The sequence below is a fragment of the Ochotona princeps genome, chromosome 27 (assembly GCF_030435755.1).
Source record: "Ochotona princeps isolate mOchPri1 chromosome 27, mOchPri1.hap1, whole genome shotgun sequence".
Taxonomy (NCBI): domain Eukaryota; kingdom Metazoa; phylum Chordata; class Mammalia; order Lagomorpha; family Ochotonidae; genus Ochotona; species Ochotona princeps.
In genome coordinates, this window is record NC_080858.1 from 7,683,852 (window position 1) to 7,707,902 (window position 24,051).

General features: G+C 45.5%; 1 protein-coding gene, 1 non-coding gene and 1 pseudogene across 2 annotated transcripts in view; 1 reads left to right on the plus strand and 2 right to left on the minus strand.

The window, feature by feature from the left end:
• STK38L (serine/threonine kinase 38 like) overlaps positions 1–15,962 on the minus strand; it is a 67,360-nt gene extending 51,398 nt beyond the window's left edge. Inside the window, exon 1 of the mRNA XM_004592635.3 lies at positions 15,638–15,962. Within this exon, the coding sequence (XP_004592692.2) occupies positions 15,638–15,740 (103 nt within the window). The 5' untranslated portion in view covers positions 15,741–15,962. The remainder of the gene's footprint in view (positions 1–15,637) is intronic.
• LOC101526346 (large ribosomal subunit protein uL6-like) lies at positions 5,118–9,554 on the minus strand (annotated as a pseudogene).
• LOC118760293 (U6 spliceosomal RNA) lies at positions 14,742–14,848 on the plus strand. Its single transcript, XR_004996694.1, has one exon. It is a non-coding gene; the product is annotated as a U6 spliceosomal RNA (small nuclear RNA).
• Positions 15,963–24,051: the final 8,089 nt, after the last annotated feature.

Genomic DNA, 24,051 nt, shown 5'->3' on the forward strand with positions numbered 1-24,051 from the left:
ACTCATATCATTCTAAAATTATTAATCAAAAGGGGGGAAGGTGCCATAGCATAGCGGGCCTGCAGTGCCAGCAGTGTGCCAGCATCCCAAATGAGCCCCATTTTTAATCCAGTTCCCTGAGAAAGTCTCTGAGCTCCTACACCTACGCGGGAGACCTGGACAAAGCTTCTGGCTCCTGGCTTTGGACAGGCCCAGCTCCAGCCACCATAGCCATGTGGGGAGTCAATCAGCGGATGGATCTCTCTGCTTTCCTTCTGTCTCTGGATTTCCTTCTATCTCTTTTATGTCTTTCAAATAAAAATAAATAGCTCTTACAATTAAGAGTCATTTTGGAAAGTGCTCAAGACTTCATGAGTTCTTTTTCATGGAAAAGAAATGTTTCAGCACACATCACTTTTCTTTTTTTTTTTTTTTGAATTTTGAATTATGTGGTATAATTTCATATAGGCTGGGATTCCCCCCAAAAAACTCCCACCCCCGACAGATTTTCCCCATTTTACTACAATGGTGTAGTTCATCATAAGGAATCATAATTCTATCAGTCTCTTATTTAAGTGTACCCCAACATTGCTGGTACAGACAATGTCAGACAGTCCAGCGTTCCATTGTCTACACATGACACATGACTTTTCAATGGCTAGCAGTATTTCTATAGTGTCTTCTCTCTTTCCACAGACATATTTTGTTTGTGTTGTATTGAAGCAGTCGAAATATATGCTAATTACCAAATATAAATTGCAGGAACTAATTTTCAACAACTTTTTTTTTTATCAATTTACAAATTTAAAAAGAGGGGTGTTGTGGCATAGCAGGGTAAGCCATCTCATGTGACACCTGTATAACTTATAGGAGAGTGGATTTGAGTCCTGGCTGCTCAGCTTCTAACCCAGTTTCCTGTTAATATGCTTGGGAAGACAACAGCAGATGGCCCAAATAATTGGACCCTGTTAGAGATCAGCATGGAGGTGCTTGGCTCCAGGCTCCAGCTGGCCCAGACCTGGTAGCCATCTGGTGAATCAGTCAACAGCTGGAGAATCTGTGTCTGTCTCTCCCTCTCTTTCCGTTGCTCTGCCATTCAAATAAATAAATCTTTTTAAAAAATAATAAACAGGGCACAGTGTAATAGCCTAGCGGCTAAAGTCCTGGCCTTGAACGCACTGGGATCCCATATGGGCACCAGTTCTAATCCCGGCAGCCCCACTTCCCATCCAGCTTCCTGCTTGTGACCTGAGAAAGCAGTTGATGACAGCCCAAAGCTTTGGGATCCCGCACCTGCGTGGAAGACCCAAAAGGAGCTCCTGACTCCTGGCTTCAGATTGGCCCAGCTCCAGCTGTTGCAGTCACCTGGGGAGTGAATCATCAGATAGAAGATTTTTCTCTCTGTCTCTCCTCCTCTCTGTATATTTGACTTTCCAAGAAAAATAAATAAATCTTTAAAAAAATAATAATTGGGGCCCGGCGGCGTGGCCTAGCGGCTAAAGTCCTCGCCTTGAAAGCCCCGGGATCCCATATGGGCGCCGGTTCTGGTCCCGGCAGCTCCACTTCCCATCCAGCTCCCTGCTTGTGGCCTGGAAAAGCAGTTGAGGACAGCCCAATGCATTGGGACCCTGCACCTGCGTGGGAGACCCGGAAGAGGTTCCAGGTTCCCGGCATCGGATCGGCGTGCATCGGCCCATTGCGGCTCATTTGGGGACTGAATCATCGGATGGAAGATCTTCCTCTGTCTCTCCTCCTCTGTGTGTATCTGGCTGTAATAAAATGAATAAATCTTAAAAAAAAATAATAATTGAAAAGAGAGCAGCTGAACTCAATTTCATTGTGTGAAGGATAGGTTCTTGATAAATGTATTTCTATTACTTGAAATATTAATACTAGAGTTTGATTTTTTGAGAAAAAACAACTATTACGGGGTTTGGTATAATTCTTTCTATTAAATAGGCTGTGTTAAAGAACTGTGGCTTTGTTACATGTACCTCTGGCTCCGACCCTTGCACACAGGCACCTGTAATAGGCTCTTTGATAGTGAGGAAATACATCTTTCAACAACCAGGAAGCAGTATGCTCACCCATAGGACTGCTGTCAATGACAATAAAAACATTTACTGACTGCTCCTGAGTGCCACGCACATGCCAATTAAGTGCGCTGACTGTCACATCTGTCACCTGTTAACCTAACCAAAGCTTCTGAAAGTCTGTCAATAGCAAACCTTACATAAGAGTTCTAATCCCAGCAGCATCACTTCCCATCCATCTCCCTGTCTGTGACCTGGGAAGGCAGTTGAGAACGGCCCAAAGTCTTGGGTTCCTGCACCCACATGGGAGACCCACAAAAGGCTCTGGGCTCCTGGATTTGTATCGGCTCAGCTCCAGCTGTGTGGCCACTGGTGGAGGAAATTAAAGGATGGAAGATCTTCCTCTCTGTCTCTCCTTCTCTCTGTGTATTTGCTTTTCCAATAAACAAACAAAAACAGAACAAAACAAAAAAGTTTATCATCCCTCACTCTGAAGAGGATTTGTGCCTTAGGTAGCATACAGTCCTTCAATACTCCTCTCTTCCTTTTTATAGATGCAAAACACATTTCCAGGACTGATTTAACTGGTTCCAGTTAATACAATGACAAAGGTGATCCAGGGTTTCTTCTAATCATTCTGTGATTTTTACAACTTGATCAAGTGAACTTCAGGCTGACAGCAGAAAAGAGAAAGTTCAAACATAAATGACTCTGACAGGCTGAATATCCATGGAGACAAGGGACAAAACTGAGAATGCTGAGCAAACTTTTTGTTACAGAAAAACATGTGGGAAGGGTGACAGTGACAACATGCACTTTCTTACCAGCCTGCAAACTCAGGCCCAGAAAATGGATATGAAGCAAAAGAATTTTTAACAAAAACTATCTCATCTATTTAAAATATATATATATATGACAAGCAGGCCAGCTGAGACAGAGATCTTTCATGTACTGCTTCACTCCCCGACATAATTTCAACGGTCAGGGTTGGGTCAGGCTGAAGCCAGAAGCTGAGAACTCAGTGTGGGTCTCCTTGATGGGTGGCAGGTCCCAACTGTCTGAGCCTACCACCTCCCAGGTTCACATCACCCTGAAGCGAGACTCAGTAGAGCTGAGATTCAAACCCAAGCACTCAGAGAAGCAGACATACCCAACAGCATCGTAACTGTGGTACCGAATACCCACACCCCTCACTGGGATCTCATAGGCTGGAACTCTGAACCAGAATGAACAATGGAGGGCAACTAGCCACCCAAAGAACTGTTGACACTGTAAGAGATGCGAGATCACACAGCAATCATTTGTGATGGAGACTTCAACTTTTTGCTATATCTGCTAGAATTCTTCCACAACTGAAATCAATATATCTGGGGCCAGCGTTACGGTGGATCAGGTCAGGCCTCCACCGGTGACATCAGCACCACATATGGGCAAAAGTCCAAATCCTGACTGTTCCACTTCTGGATTCAGCTCCTTGCTAACAAAGAAGCTCCAGGCTCCTGGCTTCAGCCTGGCCCAGCCCTGGCCGTTGCTTCCATTTGGTGAGCGCCTTTCAAATAAATTTTTTAAAAATCCTTAAAAGATATCAACAAATCTAAATAAATGCCTTGCTGCCTCTTCCATTTCTCCAATTGGAAGGAAATATTTTAGATACCATGTGACCACTGGAAAGAAACCAGCTGACTGAATCAAGTATTGGGAAACCTAAGAACGATTAGCCATGGAATTGTGACGTATGTTATAAGACCTGGGAATGAGAATGTGAAATACAATGAAGCAGTACAAATTACAAAATGTTCCAAGCAAAGCAAAGTGAATCCTGCTGTGACTATAATAGGAAAGATGAGTCACACGTTAGAAGCTCTCAAGAACAAAATTCTAGTCAAGTAGGCTTTAATTAATTCAACAAGTTTGCTGAACACACACTCTGTACCATGCACTGTTCTTGGCACTAAATATAAGGACACGAGTGACACAAAACACTCTACCCTCAAGGAACTTATATCCCACTGGGGAACGGGTGGGGAGAAAACACAGGAGCTGAGAGAAGTATTAAAAAGAAAGCTTGCCTTATGGGCAGTCTTTTTGTAGAGTGAACCAGTGAAGGGAAGAGTCTGCCTGTTTCTCTCTATCTCTTTCTCACTGCATTTCAGATCTTAAAAACAAAATCTCTAAAAAACTTTGTAAAGAACATCAAAAAGAAAGATCTCCTTTAAGAAGGAGGTATGGATGAGTTGAACAAATGTGAACTAGAATCCTGGGGGGGTTGGTATTGTGGTGTAAGGGATATCCCTTATTTGAGTGCCAATTTGACATCTGCCCCCAAGTGTCCTGAAACCCACATGGGAGACCCAGATGGAATCCTGGACTCCTGGCTTCAGCCTTGCTCAGTCCCACCCACTGAAGCCATCTGGGGAGTGAACCAGCAGATGTAAGATCTCTCTTCTTCTCACGCTATCACTCTACCTTTCTAACAAATTTTTTAAAAATCTACAAGACTGTCATCACAATAAATGATGTTGTAGAACAAGGAAAATCTGAGGCGTGTAAACAGATGCAACAGCCCCTGAGAAACACCAAAGGACAGAGTGAGGGTGAATCCAGAGGGTCCAGGGACGTCCAGCTCCCAGAACACGAAGGGCCTTGTACAGACTGTAAAGTCATCACACTTCTCCTGAATTATACCCATAGGAATTTTTTCTGGGCCAATGTTGGCACATAGCTGACAAACCACTACTTGCGATGCTATTACCCCATATCGACGCCAGTTCATGTCCTGGCTGCTTCACTTCTGACCAAGTTCCCTGCTGATGGCCTGGGAAAAGCAGTGGAAGATGAATCAAGTACTTGGATCCCCATTACCCACATGTGAACCTGGATTTAGCTCCTGGCATCAGCCTTGCCCAGCACTGCCCACTGTGGCCTCCTGGAGAGTGAACCACCAAATGGAAGATCTGTCTCTCTGTAGGTCTTTCAAAGTCAATAGGTAAATCCTGTTTCTTTCTTAATTTTCTTCTTTTTTTTAATCTTTTAAGTATCAAATCAACAGATCTTTTCTTGCACAATCCAGGATCCTTACTTCAACAGCTGGACAACCTTTAGATCTTACTCATCAGCCTCCCGCACTCTTCCCTTTCCAGAGACAGAAATACCATCCAAAAATTCCCTGATGGCCTTATTTTTTTTTAAACTGTGGTTGCCTGCTGAATCAAAGCAGCTAAATTTGAAACAAGTTCGATGTAATTTCCTTCAAGGACTAGTTCAGTCTTCCTGGGCTTGAGACACTGAACAAGCAACATCTGGCCTTATCTGAAACCTTTGCATACACTTTTCACCCAAGAAATTCCAGACTTTCACCAGAGACAGGTTCTCCTGAATTACCAGGCTGATGGGGAAGTGAGTATACACTGACCTCATGTTGTACCAGAAGCCCATGTAACTCCTTTGATCATATTCTGGATGTGACTACAGCTGGTGCAAATAGTAGCCAGTTCCTTTCAATTTCCCCACCATTTGTTAACTTGGAGTCTCCTTTCCCAGGAGGCCGAGTTCCATACTGATGTGACTTCAGTCCCTTCGCAGGGGTCCCCTGGACCCTTTCACAATCACTGTGTACCCCTTCAGACTGACTGCTGAGAATGGTCTTCATTCTCACAGCAGATGTGGCAAAAAGAGCAGTAAATCTTTTTAAAAAATTCACTCACACTCATGAGGCTGCTCTGTGAAGCACTGTTGAGAAACACCTTACTCTTACTAGGTATTATGGGGAAAACACAAAGGAGCAGAAAGTATGATGGTCATCCTGAGGACAATGTCCAAATGCAATTAGCAGGAAGTTGACTAGAAACTAAAAGTGAACGTAAGATAATGACTAGGGAAATGCTCTCTGCCTACACATGATTTCATCAAGTGCCAGATGTAAACTTCGAGGCAACAGAGGAAATAATTCCTAAAGTTATGTTACCAGCAGACTCATGAAAAGGGGCAGGTAGAATTAAAGAGAATATATCAGAAACCATGGGGAAAACATAACAGTGTCACTCCTATTCATTCTGGTTCATTCTAGAAAAGATTATATTTTGAAGTCACTTGGTCTAAAAAATAAAACCTGATTACAAATTTGCAAAGGATACAAACAGGAAATGGGATAATTCTAAGGAAAATGAATAAAGATCTCATCAATGAACTCAGATTTTTACAATCTAGAAATATAGGGAGGACACAAAATGGAAACACTCATGGAAAAACTCCAGGAGGAGATGAGGGGTAAGATGCCCACAGCTCAATTTGAGAACGCCATCAAGGGACATAAGAAGGGCTTTGAAATGCACATCTGGAAGCAGAATGAACAGAAGGCTAAGTATACTGGTCAGGGAAAGGAAGCAGTGAATACAAACATCTACTTCTCATTTGTTTTTTGTTCTTTACCTGAAAGACAGAGAAAGGGAGAGTTAGAGATCCAAAGATCTCCTTTATCACTGCTCAAGTGTCTGCAATGGCCAGGGCTGCGCAAGGCCACACAAAGATCCTGGAAATCCCTCCTGGTCTCCCACATGGGTGGAAGGGCCCAGGCACTTGGGTCACAGATCACTGCTTTCTCAGGAGATTATCAGGGAGCTGGATTGGACTTGAAGCAGCCAGGACTCAAATCAGTGCCTCTTTGTGGGAGGCATATCCAGGCTTAACTTGCTATGCCACATTGCTGATCTCAAAATTTATTTTAATATTTTTTTAAGGATTTATTTATTTTTTCTTAAAAGGCAGATTTATAAAAATAGGGAGAAGAAAGAGAGAGAGGTACCTTCCATCCCCTGGTTCACTCCCAAATGGCTGTTGAGTTGACCAAAAGCCAGGAGTCAGGAGCCTCTTCCGGGTCTCCCATGTAGGTGCAGGGTCCCAAGCACTTCGGCCATCCTCCAACGCTTTCCCAAGCCACAAACAGGGAGCAGGATTGGAAATGGAGCAGCTGGAACCAGAATCAGTGCCCACAGGGGGTGCTGGCACTTAAAAGTGTAGGATTAGCCTGTTAAGCCACGGTGCTAGCCCCTTTAACAATCTCTTTCTTAGGGCCAGTGTAATGGTTTAGCAGGTAAAGTCACCACCTGCAACACCAGCATTCCATATGGAATGGGTTTGAGATTTGCTGCTCCACTTCCAATCCAGCTCTTGGTAATAACCTGAGGAAAAAGATGGTTAAAAAGATGGTCCAAGTGCTTGGGTCCCTGCTTCTCACATGGGAGACCTGGGTGAAGCTCCTGGCTTCAGCTTAGCCCCGCCCTGGACACTGGGGCCATTTGGGAAATGAACTGGAAGAAGAAAAACTTTGGTCTGTTTTTCTCTGTGACTTTGACTTTCAAATCAACTTATCAATTAAACAAACAAAGCTCACTGCTTTCCCATCACCATAACTCACTAAGTCTATCTTACAACACCCCCGAGAGGCGGGCTTCTGCCCTAGTTTACAAAGAGGATGCCCACCGTGCCTTTCTCACCTTCCCCAAGTCACTCTACTCCCTTAAGCCTTGCCTCTCTCTCAGCCTAGCAAAGTGACCAGCTGGCGCACTGGGATGAAAATACTGCATCCCAGCACAGGGGATAAGGCCACAAGCCTGCCCTCGGCCTGCAGTGTATGAGAATTCTCTGCTCTAAATAGGACAGAGCTTTGCTCAAAGACAGGAGACAAACTAGCCTATCTTTCAGAATAAGCACAGAGTGCAAACATTACAAAAACAGACAGATATTTCCAGCATACCAACTTCTGTTTATCATCCGGCCTCAGGACAATTCCAGAACAGATGGTTAATTCTTAATTTCTGAATCAATGAAGACAGGTGGTCAAAAGGAAGAAGTCTTGCTGAGTGGTCCTGTTTCTGTTAGCAAAGCTGTAAGTGAAATCCATGTGAGCCTTTACAAGCCTCAGAAGTTGACTCTTTGGGGGGAGAAATGATTAGCAATACAAATACATCCAAAACTGATTAAAAAATAAAACTTACAACACCCATAAGTAAGGTCTGCAAACTCACTGGATTTAGATAATACAGTTGCCCAGTCAGCTGGGGGGGGGGGGGGGGGGCGGGATCTTTGACAATATCCTTATCAAAATTCAGGAATGACCCAGACCTAGAAATAATGCTCAAAAGTAACAATTTTAACAGAAGGCTAACAGAGGAAACATAATAGAGATAATCAAAGAATTCTGTTGGCTTTTATTTTGATTTTAAGGGCAGAGTTACACACAGCAAAGGGGAGATGGTGAGAAAGATTTTCCATTCACTGGTTCATTCCCCAAAAAGCCACAATGACTGGAGCTGAGCTGATCTGAAGCCAGGAGTCAGAAGTTTTTTGCATGTGAGTGTAGGGGCCCAAGGACTTGAGCCACTTTCCACTGCTTTCCTAGGACATGAGCACAGAGCTGGATTGGAAGTGGAGCAGCTGAGATTAGAACCAGTGTCCATATAAAATCCTGGTGATACAAACAGAGGTATCTACACCACGGCACTAGTCCTTCTGTTGGGGTTTTGGAAAATCAAGTACTAAGTGATAAATCTGTATGTATAAAAAAATCGAAGGTCTGAGACCAGCACTGTGGCACAGCAAGTAAAGTTGCCACCTGCAATGCCAAGATCTTATGAGGGCATTGGTTCGAATTTTGTATGCTCCATTTCCAATCTAGCTCACTGCTAATGCGCCTGGGAAAGCAGAAGATGGTTCAAGTCCTGGGGTCTCCTGCACCCATGTGGGAGACCCAGCAGAAGCTCCAGGCATCTGGCTTCTACCTGGGCCAACCCTGGCTGTTGCAGTGACTTGGGAAATGAACCAACAGATGGAAGATTCACTCTGTCTCTCCTCTTTCTAGGTAACTCTGCCTTTCAAATAAATAAATACTTCTTTAAAAAAAAAAGAATCAATTTTTTTTTTTCAATGAAAGCCTGGCATAATTTAGATGTGTGGAATGGCTGTCCCTAAAATTTAAGCAATTATAATCTTGGGCTGAGCTGACAGATGTTTAAGGTCAAAAACAGGGAAGGTGAAAGCCAGGCTGCACACTGCACAGTTAACTCACACCCGGAGAAGTTTTCAACACTTGGCAGCACCTTACAGGCACACACAGGCAGCACAGTACTACCACATGAATCAAAGCGGTAGAAGTCATCAACCAAGGGAAGGCCAAGGAGATTTCAGTGTGGCTGCCAGACCTGGAGAGACCCAAACCCAGCCAAAAGCAAAAAGGGTGGAGCTCAGGAGGCAGAACTGGAATGAACAAGGAAACCAAAACCCTGGCAATGGTGTTTTCTTTTTGCTGAAGACTTGACTGTTCACGGAAGAAGACTACATTCCCCTCAGTGGGGAAGCAGGTGGGTAACATGCAGAGCTGTTTGTGCCCGCCACATGGAGGTCAAAGTACAGTGGCCACCTAGGGAGCTCCCCAGGCTACCCTTGGGTACTGGCACTTAACCATTTGATTAGTATGACGCTGCCCACGGGGCTTCTCCTCTTATCATTGGGTGCTGACCCAATGATGCAAGCTTCCTTCTTCCCCATAGTTAAATATAATCAAATTAAACTAAATATCACTCCTGGGCATTCCCCTTTGAATGTCAACTTCTTGGTCATTTACTAGATACAAGTAAATTCCCACAATCCCCATGACTTTTGGTCACCAAAAATTACACAATTATGAACCTGAAAAAGTGAGACTTATGCCCTGCACATAACACTTCTTATCCAGATTCCATATATCTGCCTTACCTTTCTTTATGACAAATCTATTTTATCTAAAACTGAATACATTTTTTAAAAGAAAACAAATAGAATACATTTAAAGGGGATTGGCCAGGATGGTAAATATCTGGAACCCATAATATTAGAACAAATCAAATGAAGCTGCTCAGTGTGAAACAGAGAAGATACGAGACAGCCATCTTCAGGCCCAGCATTGTGGCACAGCAAGTTAAGATGCTGCTTGAGACAACAGCATCTTATACTGGGGTTCAAGTGTAGCTGCTCCCTGCTACTCAAAAGGAAGCCCTAGCATTTGGGCCCCTGCCACCTGGGAGACCAGGATGAATTCTAGGTTCTTGGCTTCAGCTTGGCCCAACCTTATCTGTTGCACCCATTTGGGGAGTGAACGAGGAGATGGAAGACATCTCTTTCTCCCCTCCCTTACTCTTTCTATAACTGCCTTGCCAATTAACAAATAAATCTTTAAAAAAGGTAGCCACCTTCAAAAACCACTCCAGGGACAGCAAGACATTACTTCCATCCTGTGACAGGGGCCATGAGAACCCAAGGAAGGACTTTACAAGGACACTGTTCTGTGCTGGAACCAGCAGATGCTCAGGCAGTTCTGGCACACATCAGGTCTCACCTGTTCTCACCGCTTTGTTTTAGGATAGGTACAAAGACTCTGAAGGAAAGCCAGGTCTGCAGTTTAGGCAACCCACCAGAGTCTAATCCCCAACACTGGGAGAGGTGAGCAGCACGAGACAGGCTCTGGAAGGTGAGATCAAGGCAGCTCTGTTATCTGCGGAACTTACAAAGTGTGATGATATCCAGGACATGGAAGGACAAGAGTCTCACATCAGGACGGCAGTCTGGGCACCAGGAACAGGTCTGGTCACACAGGAGTCACTGAAGACAGCAGAGTACATGGGATTCCCACCTCCCGCGAGTGTGGGATGAGAAAAGGAAACGGGACACACGCCTGGAGAACGCCAACCATTTAAGGGAATGAAAGTAGCAATGGTGCAATCTGCTGAGAGGCATGGAACTTAAATATTTAGGCAAACAGCAGACGTGCAATTGTGGTGAATAATGCAGAGAGAATCCACAGCACAGAACCGGACTAGGTACCCTCCAAAGCACCTTCAACTCTGAAAACACACCAGAGGCTTTAAGTCAATAAGGTGCTCCTCTGAACCTAAGAAACGTTTCTTCCCACCAAGGCAGAAGGGTGAAATCATTGACATTTTTATTCTTTGACTTTGTTAAGTCCAATAATGACAAACATAATGGAAAAAATTCTTTGGTTGTTTGACTACACTGTTTTCTTCAGAGGGCATGGGTGAGTCCATGGTTTACTCGACCAAAAAGTGCGTGTTCCAGATCTGATGTCTCACCCTAATCTCGCTCCTGAGGACTCAGATACATTCTTTTCTTCCTCTTTTTATAAAACATATTTATTTGTTTGAAAATGAGAGTTACAAAGAAAAAGGGACAGAAGAAAGAGATTTTCCATCTACTGGTCCACTCCCCAAATGGCTGTAATGACCGAGGCTAGGCCAGGGGTTGACAGGAACCTGGAACTCCCCCAAGATCTGCTCTATGGGTGGAAGAGGCCCAACCACGTGGACCAACTGCTGCTTTCACAGGCACATTATAGCGAGCTGGAGTGTAAGTGAAGCAGTCAGGACTTGAACCAGTGCTGAAGAACATGATGGGGAGTCGGCATTTTGGTGGAGTCAAACCACTATTTGTAATGTGCTTCAAGTCCCAGCTGCTCCATTTCTAATCCAGCTCCCTGCTACTATGCCTAACAAGCAGTGAAGGATAGGCCAATTGCCTGGGCCCCTGCCACCCACATGGAGGCCTGGATGGAGCTCCTGGCTCCAGCGTCCACATTCTGGCTCAGCCCTTGCTCAGCCCCGGCCATATGAGAGAGGAAGTGAATGGAAGAATGATCTCTCCCCTCTCTCCCTCTTTCCCTGTACCTCCGCCCTTCCAATTAATAATTTGGAGGACAAAAAATAGGAATGAAGCTTTATTACTGGTCAAACTCAGACACATGTTCCCACTAACCCTTTCACTGTCTGTCACCTCCTGTCTGACTGGACATCATCTACAGATTTAGGTCTTAAAGCTCTTACTACATTTCAGAAATGTGCCTCTAAGCTTCACTATTATTTATGATGGTTTGGTTTCTCTTTCTGTTCAATTCCAAAAACAGAGACAAAAGAACATACACACATTTTAAATAATAATTTCAGAAATATTTTATTAAAATAAACTTCCCTGGTCTTGCAACACACCAGTATATTTCTAGATAGGCTTGCTGGCAGTTAGAGCACCTGAACAGGTGTTGGAGGTACTTGGTCTCTTTTAATCGGATGCATTTTTTCCCATGCCCCACTCCCCCACTCCCCTCCCACCATTCTGAAGGCTGCCTTTCTCATGTTCTTGTCTCCTGCTTTCCTCCTGGCAATGCCTATAAACTTTTATTGTCACCAGTAACAGCTCTCAAGTTACACAGCTTTAAGCAGCCCTAGAAATACCAGGGACAGAAGTCTCACTGGAGGCTACCATGAACTTGCTGGCTGTCCTTAGAAATCAACTTGGTTCTATTTCAGTAGCACACTCACAGAACAGAAAACGTGATAACAGCCACTGTGCACAGTAAACCAATGTGAACAGCAATCTGCAGGGCATTTCATGGAGATTACACAAAGTTCAGAATCATGACTGGCAGAGGTAGGCCCCATAAACCATAATAATAATATAAAGTCTCTCCAGGGTCCAGCATTATATGCAGGTTATGCTACCTCTTCCAACACCAGCATCCCAAGTGGACTGCTCCACTTCCAATCCAAATGCACCTGGAAAAGCAGCAAAGATGGCCCAAATGCTTGTGCCCATGACACTCACTCAGGAGACCCAGTGAAGCTCCTGGCTTCAGCCTGGCCATCAGAGCCATTTGGGAAGTGAACGAGCAGATGGAAGCATTCTCTCTTTTCCTCTTTCATTCTCTCCCTTTCCCTAACAGCCTATCAAGCAAATAGATAAATCTTTTTAAAAGTCTGGTATTCAATTGTACTGCTTTAAAATGTGATATATTTAAAGCATAATAAGGATGAGAGTAGAAAGAAAATTGAAAATTGAAAAATATCCAGGCTAAGGAACACTAGGTATTAATGCCCTGGGGAATTTTTTTTAAACTCCTAGCAAATTTCCAAGGGTCCCATAAAACCCCATGGGAAAGGCAAATAATCATCTCTCTTCTACAATTCCCTCCTTTATGCCAAGGGCCCTGGAAGCTTTGCTTTGATTTGGCATTCTTTATGCAACCAACCCTGTGGCTCCCAGAAGTCATCAGAGAAAAGGTGTTCAGTGGATTTATTTTTTTCTTTATCTCCCCAGTTGATGATATCAGTCTTTTTCCGTTTCATCTCACAGAATGGAAGAAAATAACAACTTGTGGCTGGCAGGCCGGGAGGGGAAAAGAAGAGGTAGCCAGAGGTGAGAGAACCACTTCCTTAGGCGAGGTGCGAGAGGAGGAAAGCTAACAGCAAAACAACATGGCCAACAGAAAGATCCCTGATCCTTCCCAGGCTTGTCCCACCACTACGACTTAACTCTTGGAGTTCCCTAACCCTCCCACAGCACCCTGCGACAGCATGCCTGGCACGCTCAGTCTTGCCCTTGGAGTCTAAGTTCAAACCCGGCCTCCTGCTTGGACAGCACTTTCCCCGCTTCCTTACCCCGGGGCTCACCGCTCCTCCCTGGCAGCTGTGCCCAATGGCAACCTCAGAGAGCACAGCACCACATCACGAGCCCCTTTCCTGAGGGAACATTGTCTTTCCACCTCAGCATCTCCTGATGCTGCACCTTACAGGCAATTCAGAACCTCAAATCGCACCGGGCTCCACCAGACTGATTATGTAAAGAGGAAGTGCTGCAAAACAGCTATCCTGCAAGGTCAGTGGGCTCAAACCCAATAGGGCAGAGGGAGAAATAAGTCACTGTGGTGCAGCAAGTTGCCACCTGTGAAGACAGCATCCCAAAGGGGCGGAGTTTGTGTTCCAATCACTCCACTTCCAATTCCCCTGCCTGCTAATAACGCACGTGGGAAAAGCAAGGCAAGACGGCCCACAGGTTTGGAACCCTGCCATCCACAGGAAGACTCAGAAGAGGCTACTGGCTTCTGGCTTCAACCTGGCCCAGTGCTGGCCACTGCAGCCATCTAGCGAGTGAACTAACAAGTGGGACATCTATCTCTTTTCCCCCACCCCATAACTGTGACTTTCAAATAAATAAATAAATGTTTTAACAAGTAAGCAAATACTTGGTCCATGACTTATCAGATGCTGCAGAGTAACATCCGTTACTCTACTCTGTTGGGCCTGCCCTCTGTCCCGACTCGGCCTTTATGGAATCCTCTATATAGATTCTGTCTTTTCGGAATCCTCTATGTAGAGGGAACTTCCCTAACCGCCCACCCAGAAGCAGCCTCTCCTCGCTCTGCTCCCACAATGCCTTGTCCCGTGTTTCTCACTGTCTGTCTGAATCACAGCTGTTTGTACCCACATGTCAGGCCTCTCACTGGACAGAACCTTTGACAGTGGATGGGCAACACCTCTAACTCATCTCCGTTTTGCTGTCTCCAATGCAGAGCTTTGCAAACAGGTGATAAAGACTGCACCATGATGATTAACCTCACCGAAACATCATGAGCTGGGATTCCTTCAGGACTTGCGAATACGAAGACGAATATCACTAGGTCAGATACACGCAATTTGGTACTACAAGTTTTCCACCTTAAGCCACAAAAACATAAAAAAAAAAAAAAGAAAGATCTGTTCTTGTTATCTCCTAGATAACAGCTGACATGGAGAATATCCTCAACAGGATTTGAAAGAAGCATCCCAGTGGAACGGACCTGTTATAAAAAACACAGGGACAACTCTCCAGTGCTGCAAACCAGGCAACCAGCTTGTGCTGACAAAAAGAAAAGTGGTGCTCGCTTCGGCAGCATACATACTACAAACTGAACGATACGGACAAGATCAGCGTGGCCCCTGCACAAGGGTGACATGCGAATTCATGAACACCCCAATGTTTACTGCAGCACAATCAACAATCACAAGAACACGGAAGCAACCTAAATGCCCATTAACAGAGGACTGGACAAAGCAACCGTGGTTCATCTACACTATGGAATACTACTCAGCTATTAAAAAAATGAAATACATTACTTCGTGGCCAAATGGGCCAAACTAGAGACCATTATGCTAAGGGAAATGAGCTAATCCCAAAAGGTCAGATATCATGTTTGCTGTAATATAATATGATTTCAAATGTAGAGATATCATATGTGAATCTTACTCTGTTACTTCATACTTACCTGTATCTAATGTAACAAGAACTTGTGATGTAATTCATTAATCAACCATCCATAAGAGGGTGATTGTTTACAATCACGTGAGATGGTCAATGTCCCCTTTCTCATTGTTATTGGTACGGCCCATAAACAATGAAGACCTAATCCTCACTGTAACTACATTAGGGCCCCAGGTACAAGAATTAACCTACAACAAAAAACTATTCTACAGCACTGGGAGACACTCCAGAGGAAGCATGATGGATTTGGGAAAATTCGCGATGGACACACATTATGAACCTAGAGAGGAGAACAAAGTGGAGGGGAGGGAATTTGGGGGAGGGGGAGAGGAGAGCCCACTGCCAACTAAATTGTATCAAAAAACAAAAAAATTTTTTTAAAAAGAAAGAAAAGTGAAGGGTTATTGCATAGTGCTTCCACAGCAGGCCAACACCAAGTCCAGGAACAATGTTCATAGCCAGTGAGAACTAAATGAAGGACAGTCCTGGTCCATTAAAATCAGCTCTCTCACCTCTCAGACCACACAGCTTCCCAGAGGTGAGTGCTTGTAGCCTGTCCATTCTTTCAAGTTCGCATCCAAGTCCCTCTAACTGTGCTGCTAGAAGATAGCTCATCAAGTCCTGGTTGGCATCCCCAGTTCTTCTGTTTTCCTTATGCCTGTCCTCTCTCTACCCCACAGCTTCATCCTAACTGTTTTAGTCAAAATGCAAGCCACTGAGCACAAGATGAGGTCGCCAGCAACTTAATTAAGGATCTAAGCATCTCAGGATGAATACAGTGAAAATTCCAGTTTCTCAATCTTCAGAACAAAACAAAGCTCAAAGCTCGAAACACTAATGCCATTTTGAAAAGTGATATTTATCAGCTCCTACTTGACTTGGATGAAGCCATAACATTTGATTATATCATTTGTTTCCACATCAACATCGCTAAGGGCACGAGCCATGTCTCATCAACTAATTTGTGAGTGCTTGGTAAAGACTCTACTCACATAGCATGTAATCTACCACGATGACTGCTGTGTTAAACAGTGCTTGTACTAGAGTGAAGGACCTGAGTTTAAATTCAGGCTCAGTCTTTCCGCTTGAGACCTCAGACAAGTGACTGAATCTGAGTTCCTTTCTCTGTACTTGTAGCTGGGTGTAACAGGCACACCCTCACCGCCTGCATCACACAACTGCTAGCAGGGTTATGTAAGACAACATGTAACAGGGCCTCAGAAAACCATACATCAGAGGTGTAAGTTGTAGTATTCTTGAAATAAGCAAAGAGCACATCCCTCCATACAGGAAATCTGATTATATATCTTAGTTGTACTGTCTATACTTTACCCTGGAAAAAGTGTATTTTGACATGCAAAACTGTAGGTATTGCCTAAAGGAAAAAATAACTGAAGACAGGGGAAAAGAAACACAGGGCCAGAAGAGGGAGATAAATAAAGAACAAAGCTGACTTTTCACAGTAAAATAAAGTAACCCCAGAGAAGGAAAGCCTGCATCTTAGAGATCACATTTTTTAAAAGATTTTATTGGGCCCAGGGGGATAGCATAGTGGTTAAAGTCCTCACCTTGAACATGCTGGGATCCCATATGGGCGCCAGTTCTGATCCCGGCGGCCCTGCTTCCCATCCAACTGCCTGCTTGTGATCTGGGAAAGCAGTCGAGGACAGCCCAAAGCCTTGGGACACTGTACCCGCGTGGGAGACCTGGAGGAAGTTCCTGGCTCCTGGCTTCGGTTTGGCTCAGCTCCAGCTGTTACGGCCGTTTGGGGACTGAACCATCCGACTAAAGATCTTCCTGTCTTTCCTCCTCTCTGTATTTCTGCCTTTCCAATAAAACTAAGTACATCTTTAAAAAAATTATTTATTTATTTATTCCTGAAAGGCAGAGTGAAGAGAGGAAAGACAAAGAGGTCTTTTATCCACTGTTTCATTTTCCAAATGGCCACAACAGCTAGTTGGGCCAGGCTGAAGCCAGGAGCCAGAAACTTCATGCAGCTGTACCAGGAAGAGTAGCCAGGGTCCAGGTACTTGCACCACCAACTGCTGCCTTCGTAGCCATATTAGCAAGAAGCTGGATCAGAAGAGGAGTAGCCTGACCCAAGCACAGTGGCTCAACTCTCCAATCCACGATGCTATCCTCAAGGATTCCTCTCGGCCACTAACAATCCACACATCTGACTCCGGCCACATCACCACACCTCTCTAAGTCCCAGTTTCCTTGGGTGTAAACAGAGATGACTAACAGGGTGGCTGTGGGGTTAAAATGAGATAATACACAGATAAAGGACTTGGTTACTATGTCCGGTACACAGAAAGTGATGAGGAAATGGTTACTGTTGCTGATAAAATTATTAGCTTGTACCCTAATGGGTAACATTCTGAAAGAACAAAGGAGCCAAGAATATGCAAAAGCGGAAAACGACATGCAGAGAGCTAAATCTACATATTACCAAAAGATTAAACTGAGGAGTCTAGGAAACTGGAGTCAAAACCTCCAAATCATGAAAGGGGAATAGCAATGGGAAAATCCAACACTCACTCTGAAACACTGTGTATGAATGTCATTGGGAAGTGCTGGCCAACCTCTCAGCTTTCCCACACTTTCTAAAGACAGCAGAAGCGGGGCTCCGCTACAAAGCCATGGCCACTCGCACATCAGCAGGAGCCGGCGGCAGCAATCGCAGCCAGTCGTTGGAGTGTCTGCCACCTTGTTCTTGACCTGGGCAACAGTGTTGGATTAGCAGCTGACTTGAGGTGGCAAACACGAGTGACTGGAACCTATGCAGAAGAGACACAGCAGTCAAGGAGCTTCCCGAACTGGGAGCCAGGGTGAGCAAAACCCCCTCCTAAAGAGGACAGCGAGATGGCAAATCAGTGAAGCAGACACACAGCAGCTGCTGTCTGGGCACATGTGATCAGAGACCTGCTGCACTCAGGAACAGCAGCAAAAGACAAAGGAAACATGAAGCCTTCAGCATCTATGGTCAGACTGGTCTGGCTAGTGCAAATTCAGAGGAAGGCAGGGGACTTCTTCAACAATGTCAAAAAACAAACATTGTACAGGGAGGGCTGAAGGGTTGCTTGAAATTCACACCTCACCGGGAAGGCTCAGATCACCATTACAGGAGCAGCAACTGCTGAGACTGTCCTCAACAACTGAGTGGCGATTACCCAGCAGGGGGGCCACCCGCCTCCTGTCAGAAAGGCGCCCCCCAAGTTCTAGCTGCAAAAAATGAGAGGAATACTGGCTTCCCTCAATGGACTAACTCACATTTCTTTTTACTAAAAACAACTTTTCAAAGTCAAATCCGTACTTACAGGAACTTGTGTGTTTTTTTAACAGCAAAATATGCGAAGTATGAGAGCAAGACTAAGGATACCGAAAAATTGGCGACCAAGGGACGGTAAATGGGGATACTACACACTGCTATTAACCTAAAGTGCTGGGAGAGAAAAACACCTTTGTTTGTTTGACTATCTTTGTCTTATTTTAATAATGTAAACATACGGGCTTCAAATCATGATGATTGTTCTACTTTCCTGCTAGGTTTTAAGTTCATCCATCATAAATGAACTCACCCCACTGAGTCAAGGAGAGAAGACTCACCATGTTCATTTATAGCCACCAAGCCCCTGGAGCTTGACTCAAACCTGGTGGAGCATCCACTCCACCACGGACAAAGGAACTGAAGGTACAGCCAAGCACTTCCACCACAGCTCAGTCTAACAGACTTGGCTGTGATTCCAATTCTCAATAACAAATACAAACCCTGAAATTACACAAATAAAATCAGCTGGACCATTCTTTCAACAAGCATTTATTTATTAGGCCATACCAGACACACTAGAATTCTGCAGCATTTTCTCTACTTCATAAGCCAAAGGATTTTCACAGCTGTTCCAACAAAAGTGAAGGAATTTTTCTCTCATTTTATACCTGTGCTATACTCTGTTCAAAACCCCCTTTCAGCAGTTTGCGGAAATAAAAACTAAAAGGGCTGGGGTTGACATTCAAACGTTAACTAAATTCCAACTTAAAAATGAAAAAAAAAAAAAACTAAAACAAAAAACAGTGCCAGGTGGCTGAAAAAAAAAGAAAAAGAAAGAAGACAAACTATATTATGACTCAGGACCGGCATGGTGGTTGCCCACAGTGCTGGCATCCCATCTGGGCATCTGCTCATGTCCCAGCTACTCCACTTCTGATCCAACTCCCTGCTTGTGGTCTGGGAAAGCAATGGCTCAAGTCCTTGGGGCCCTGGATTCACATGAGAAACTAGGAAGAAGGTGCTGGCTCTTCGTTTTAGCTTGGCCATTTGGGGAGAGAACCAGCAGATAGGGGATATCTCTCTCTCTCTCTCTTTCTGTCCCTCCTCTTGCAGTAAAAATCTGCCTTTCAAATAATAATAGATAAATTTTTAATAAACATGTAAATATACATACACACAATGATTCAAACACTGTTATGAAAGGAATTTATATATCTATAATGTCTCACTTCTGTATCTTCATGGTCTGACAGGTGGCAAATCAAAAAGATCAGATGTCTCATCAATGGCTCTGTGAATTTGCATAGAACAATTCCTAAAAAATTTATAAAAATGTGAAATACATCAAAAATAACGTATTGGGGCCAGCACCATGGCATAACACACTAACTTCTGTGGTGCTAGCATCTAATATGAGTGCCAGTTCCAATTCTGGCTGCTCTGTTTCCAATCCAGCTCTCCCCAATACTCTGGGAAAGCAGCAGGAGATGGCCCAAGTCCTTGAACCCCTGCACCCATGAAAGAGACCTGGAGGAAGCTTCCAGGTGCCAGCTTTGGACCAGCCCAGCTCTGAATGTTACAGCCATCTGGGGAGTGAACCAGCAGGTGGAAGATCTCTCTCTCTCTCTCTCCTCTCTCTCTGTAACTCTGCTTTTCAAATGAAAAATAAATAAATCTTAAAAAAAAATTATTGACCTTAACTTTCACTATTTTTGGAGCCATTTCTGGAAAATGGACCCCAAAATTTGCATGCTGGATGAACATTTATTCCTAAATCAATTCTTTGCTGCTATAGACAAGAGAAAGACATCATGAATGGAATAAGAAATAAGGATGGATGTACACGCCTGAACAGAAGAGGGAGTCCTAGTCTTAGCGCCGCCCAGCCATCTCAGCTGGATCTACGTCATCTGCAAAGCAAGACTAGACACCAACTCCACACAGTGGTGGCACGCATTAATTCAGACAAACAAGGAAAGGGGCTGGCGACAAAAGGCAGTACAAGAAGTGTTTGTCCACTGCACTCATAGGACTAGATCTCACAAACCATCTTTACAAAGGCCCCATTGCCCACTCAGAGTCTTCCTTAATTGGTCCAGTAGGATTTATTCCACTCTTCTTGACTTCTTCACAAAATACATGCTGTATTACAGTTATTCGGGTGGGCATATTCCCCTGCAATTAGACTCTGTCTCCTGGAGGACAGAGGACACAGCCCATCTGCGGGTACCGGGAACCCACATCCTTCATGGCTGCCTACCACCGCCTGGCCTCCAAGGTTTCTGAACAGCAACACCCTACCAAAAAGTGTGCCTTCCCTGGAGATGCAAGACTGTGGCACCACTACATCTGGTCCCTGTCAGCCCTTGCCAAATACTCTCTTTAAGGTTTGAACAAAGATGCTGGGAGCAGAGAGGCGGAGAAAGAGGGGATTCACTTAGTACTTTTAACTACTGACTAAAGACATTCTAAAAATTTTTTTTTTCAAATTCGTATGCCTTCGCAGCATGCTATCATGATCTCATTCAAAAAGCTCAAGGTGTTTTTTAAAAGTACAGCCCCATAATTCTATGCATATCAGGTCTAACCTAATCACTACCCATGCACCTGCTGATTTAAATGAGATCCACGGGACTCTAAAGGACCACACACTTGCTGGACCTGTACCACGTGAGTATTTCAAAAGTCTTAGGAACTAAGAACGAAAAGGAAATTCTGCTGAGAAGTCTGGGGGAATCCATGCGTGGTGTTTTCATCAACTTTTTCAAGAACTTTTTAAAGAGTATTTATGAAAAATCAAATCATTTCAACATTACAACGAGATGTAAATCTTTCTGGCTTTGCTTGTGCCCTGCCCTTGGCCTCACCCCCAGGAGCCTCCAACTAATCCCAGATCACTGGCAAAGCTCTCCGAATCACTCCACCTCAGCTCCACAGTGGCACTAAGCCCTCACTTTATGAACCAACTTTTTTTTGAAAGCAAATCTTTGAACTGAGTCTATTGTTTCATGATCATTTTCTAGAAAGTCTAATTTTTCCTTGATCGTGGTGTCCCTGCTTCTGAAATCAAATTTTCAGCATGACAGATGGCTTGAAATAATGGGAAGTTTCTGGACGTGAAACTCCCCAAGCCAAAGGCCAGAGACCTGCATCCATTCAATGTGGTTTTTCTAAGCCCTTTTTCTTTCATCCCCAGTGGTCTGAGTCTTATAATGAGCACAAAAACTACAATCAACTTGGCTTGTCATTCTAAACACAACCCAACCTAATGGGAATCACTGCCAAGCCACTTCAACAAGCAGAAGAAAACAAAGCAGAGAGAGGTCACACTACAATATTTAGCTTTTGAGGTCAGGATTTCTCAGATGCAAGTATTTTGCTCAATCTTCACAAACTATCATGATTCAACTAACTTCTCTTTGTGCAAATAGTCCCATGGAGCGTCCAATTCGCCGGTTCCACCTCTCCGCTCCTGTTTTAGGTACCACACGGCACAGAAAGGGAGTCAAACTCTTTAACATATAGGATCAAGATTTTTAAAAAGCACATACAGTTGTGAGAACTGGGCTTAACAACACAGACCCTATCTTGTGAAACTGAAGTCTCCCGAGGCCAAAATACAAACAAGTGTTTATTCATTCATCTCCACTTGACAACCAAGAGGCATAAAGGGGAGCCTCTGAAAGCTGTTCTCTCAGATTTCAGCAGCCCTAAAGCTCACACTCAAGCCATTTCCAAAGAATTCCTTGGGGAACTAACTCAGTCCGGGTCAGGTGCAGGAGGCGGGAGCGCTGAGTCTGCCCTTCACCAGTCCACCAGGACCCAGCCCCGCAGACACCTCCCACTTCTCCTCAGATTCCACCCCCCAACCCACCTCACCACCCGTCCGTCACCCCGGGACCCCTGGGTTTGGAAAGAAAGTTCAATCTTTTGCCGGCAACCAACCTGCCAACTTTCTCAAAGGTTGAGCAGTCGCCCCCAGTCGATCGGGTAACACTTTCCCCGGTCCCAGGACCCCCGCACCGCCGGCAGGTGCCCGGCGCTCATCAGCTGTCGAGGGGAGCCGGGGAAAGACACTGAGAAGAGGGGGGACCACGGCGGCTGCCCCGCGTCTGTGGGCAAGCCTCGGCCTTTGACGCACCGGTGTGGGGGGACAAGGCACACCCGCCGGCGGCCCGGGGCTGAGGGAGCACGGCGCGGCGCTGGTGGTCGTCTGTGAACACCCCGCGGGGCAGGGAGGGCTCGGGGCCGACGAGGACCGGGGAGCCGAGGGCAGGAAGGACCGAGGCTGCTCCCGGGCTCCAGGCCGCCCCTGCTCACGCTCCGGGCCGGTTCTCCCCCAGAACCGGCAGGGCCGAGGCCGTCTCCGCCGGAGCTTCCCCGCTGCCGGGACTCACGGACGTGCCCCGCCCGGCCGTGCGCTGCCAGCCCCGGGCCCCCGGCGCGGCCGCCTGCGCGAACTCACCGGCCTCCGATCGCGCCCGCGGCCGGCTCAGCCTCCGCACCGACCGCAGCCGGCCGCGCGCCCGTCCGCTCCGGGCTCCCGGCTCCGCCCTCGCCCCGCCCCCGGGAGGCGGGACCCCGGGACACGCCGGAATCTCGGGGCGGCCTCCTCAAGTCTCGCGAGCACGCCCTCCTCGGCTTCCCGACTCGCCCTGACGTCATACGCACAGCCGGAAGTAGCCGTGTGTCGTCGACGCCGGGTCAGGCCCGGCCTGCGCCCACCTGCGTGTGGTCAGGAAGGACGCCCTTGAGGGGTACTGGGGGTGGCTGCCTCACCAACCGTTAGTTCGCAGTCCTCCTGTCTCTAAATGGGTTCAGGGCTTTTTTGGGAGTGGCCCATGGTGGTTGCCCCAGCAGTCACATGTCCTAAAACGTCATCCGAACTCCTTCAGTCATTCCCCATGTTCGCTACAAGGAATATTAGATACGGGAACAGGCATGTACATGGACGTAGGGATTCTTGAGTCTTTCACCATGATGGGACTCCGGAAACTCAGGAAGAATTAGGATTTGCAAACGCCACAGAAAAGCATGGCAGGGTACTAGAAAAACATCTGACATCATTCAAAATGAAGACACCCAGAATGAAACTCATCAGTGCTATGTCCCCTTTGGTGAACTGGGTGCAGTACATATGGCCCCTTTTCAAAACTATCTGAAAATGCATCAAGTAAACCACCTATTGCTTCAAAGCAAATCATTATCCATGGATTTTTTTATATTCTGTGATAGAAATCTTTTTTCTTAAGATTTCTTTTTATTACTTGGAAGGCATATTTACAGACAGAAGGAGAGACAGCAAGATCTTCCATCTCCTGGTCCGCTCGCCAACTGGCCATAATGACCAGAGCTGGGCTGGTCCAAAGCCAGAAGCCAGGAGTTTCCTCCAGGTCTCCCAGGTGAATGTAGGGGCTCAAGCACTTTGGCCAACCTTCATTGGTTTCCCAGGCATACTAGCAGGAAACTGGATTGGAAGTGGAGCTTCTGGGATTCCAACCAGTGTCCACATGGGATGCCAGTACCACGGGTAGAGGCTTAACCTACTATACCACAGCACCAACCCCCTTTCCCTCCCTCCATGATCGAAACCTGAGATATTACCTAGTCATCTTCACTCTTTGATCTTCTTGCCCTGTGTAATTTTCTTCCCTT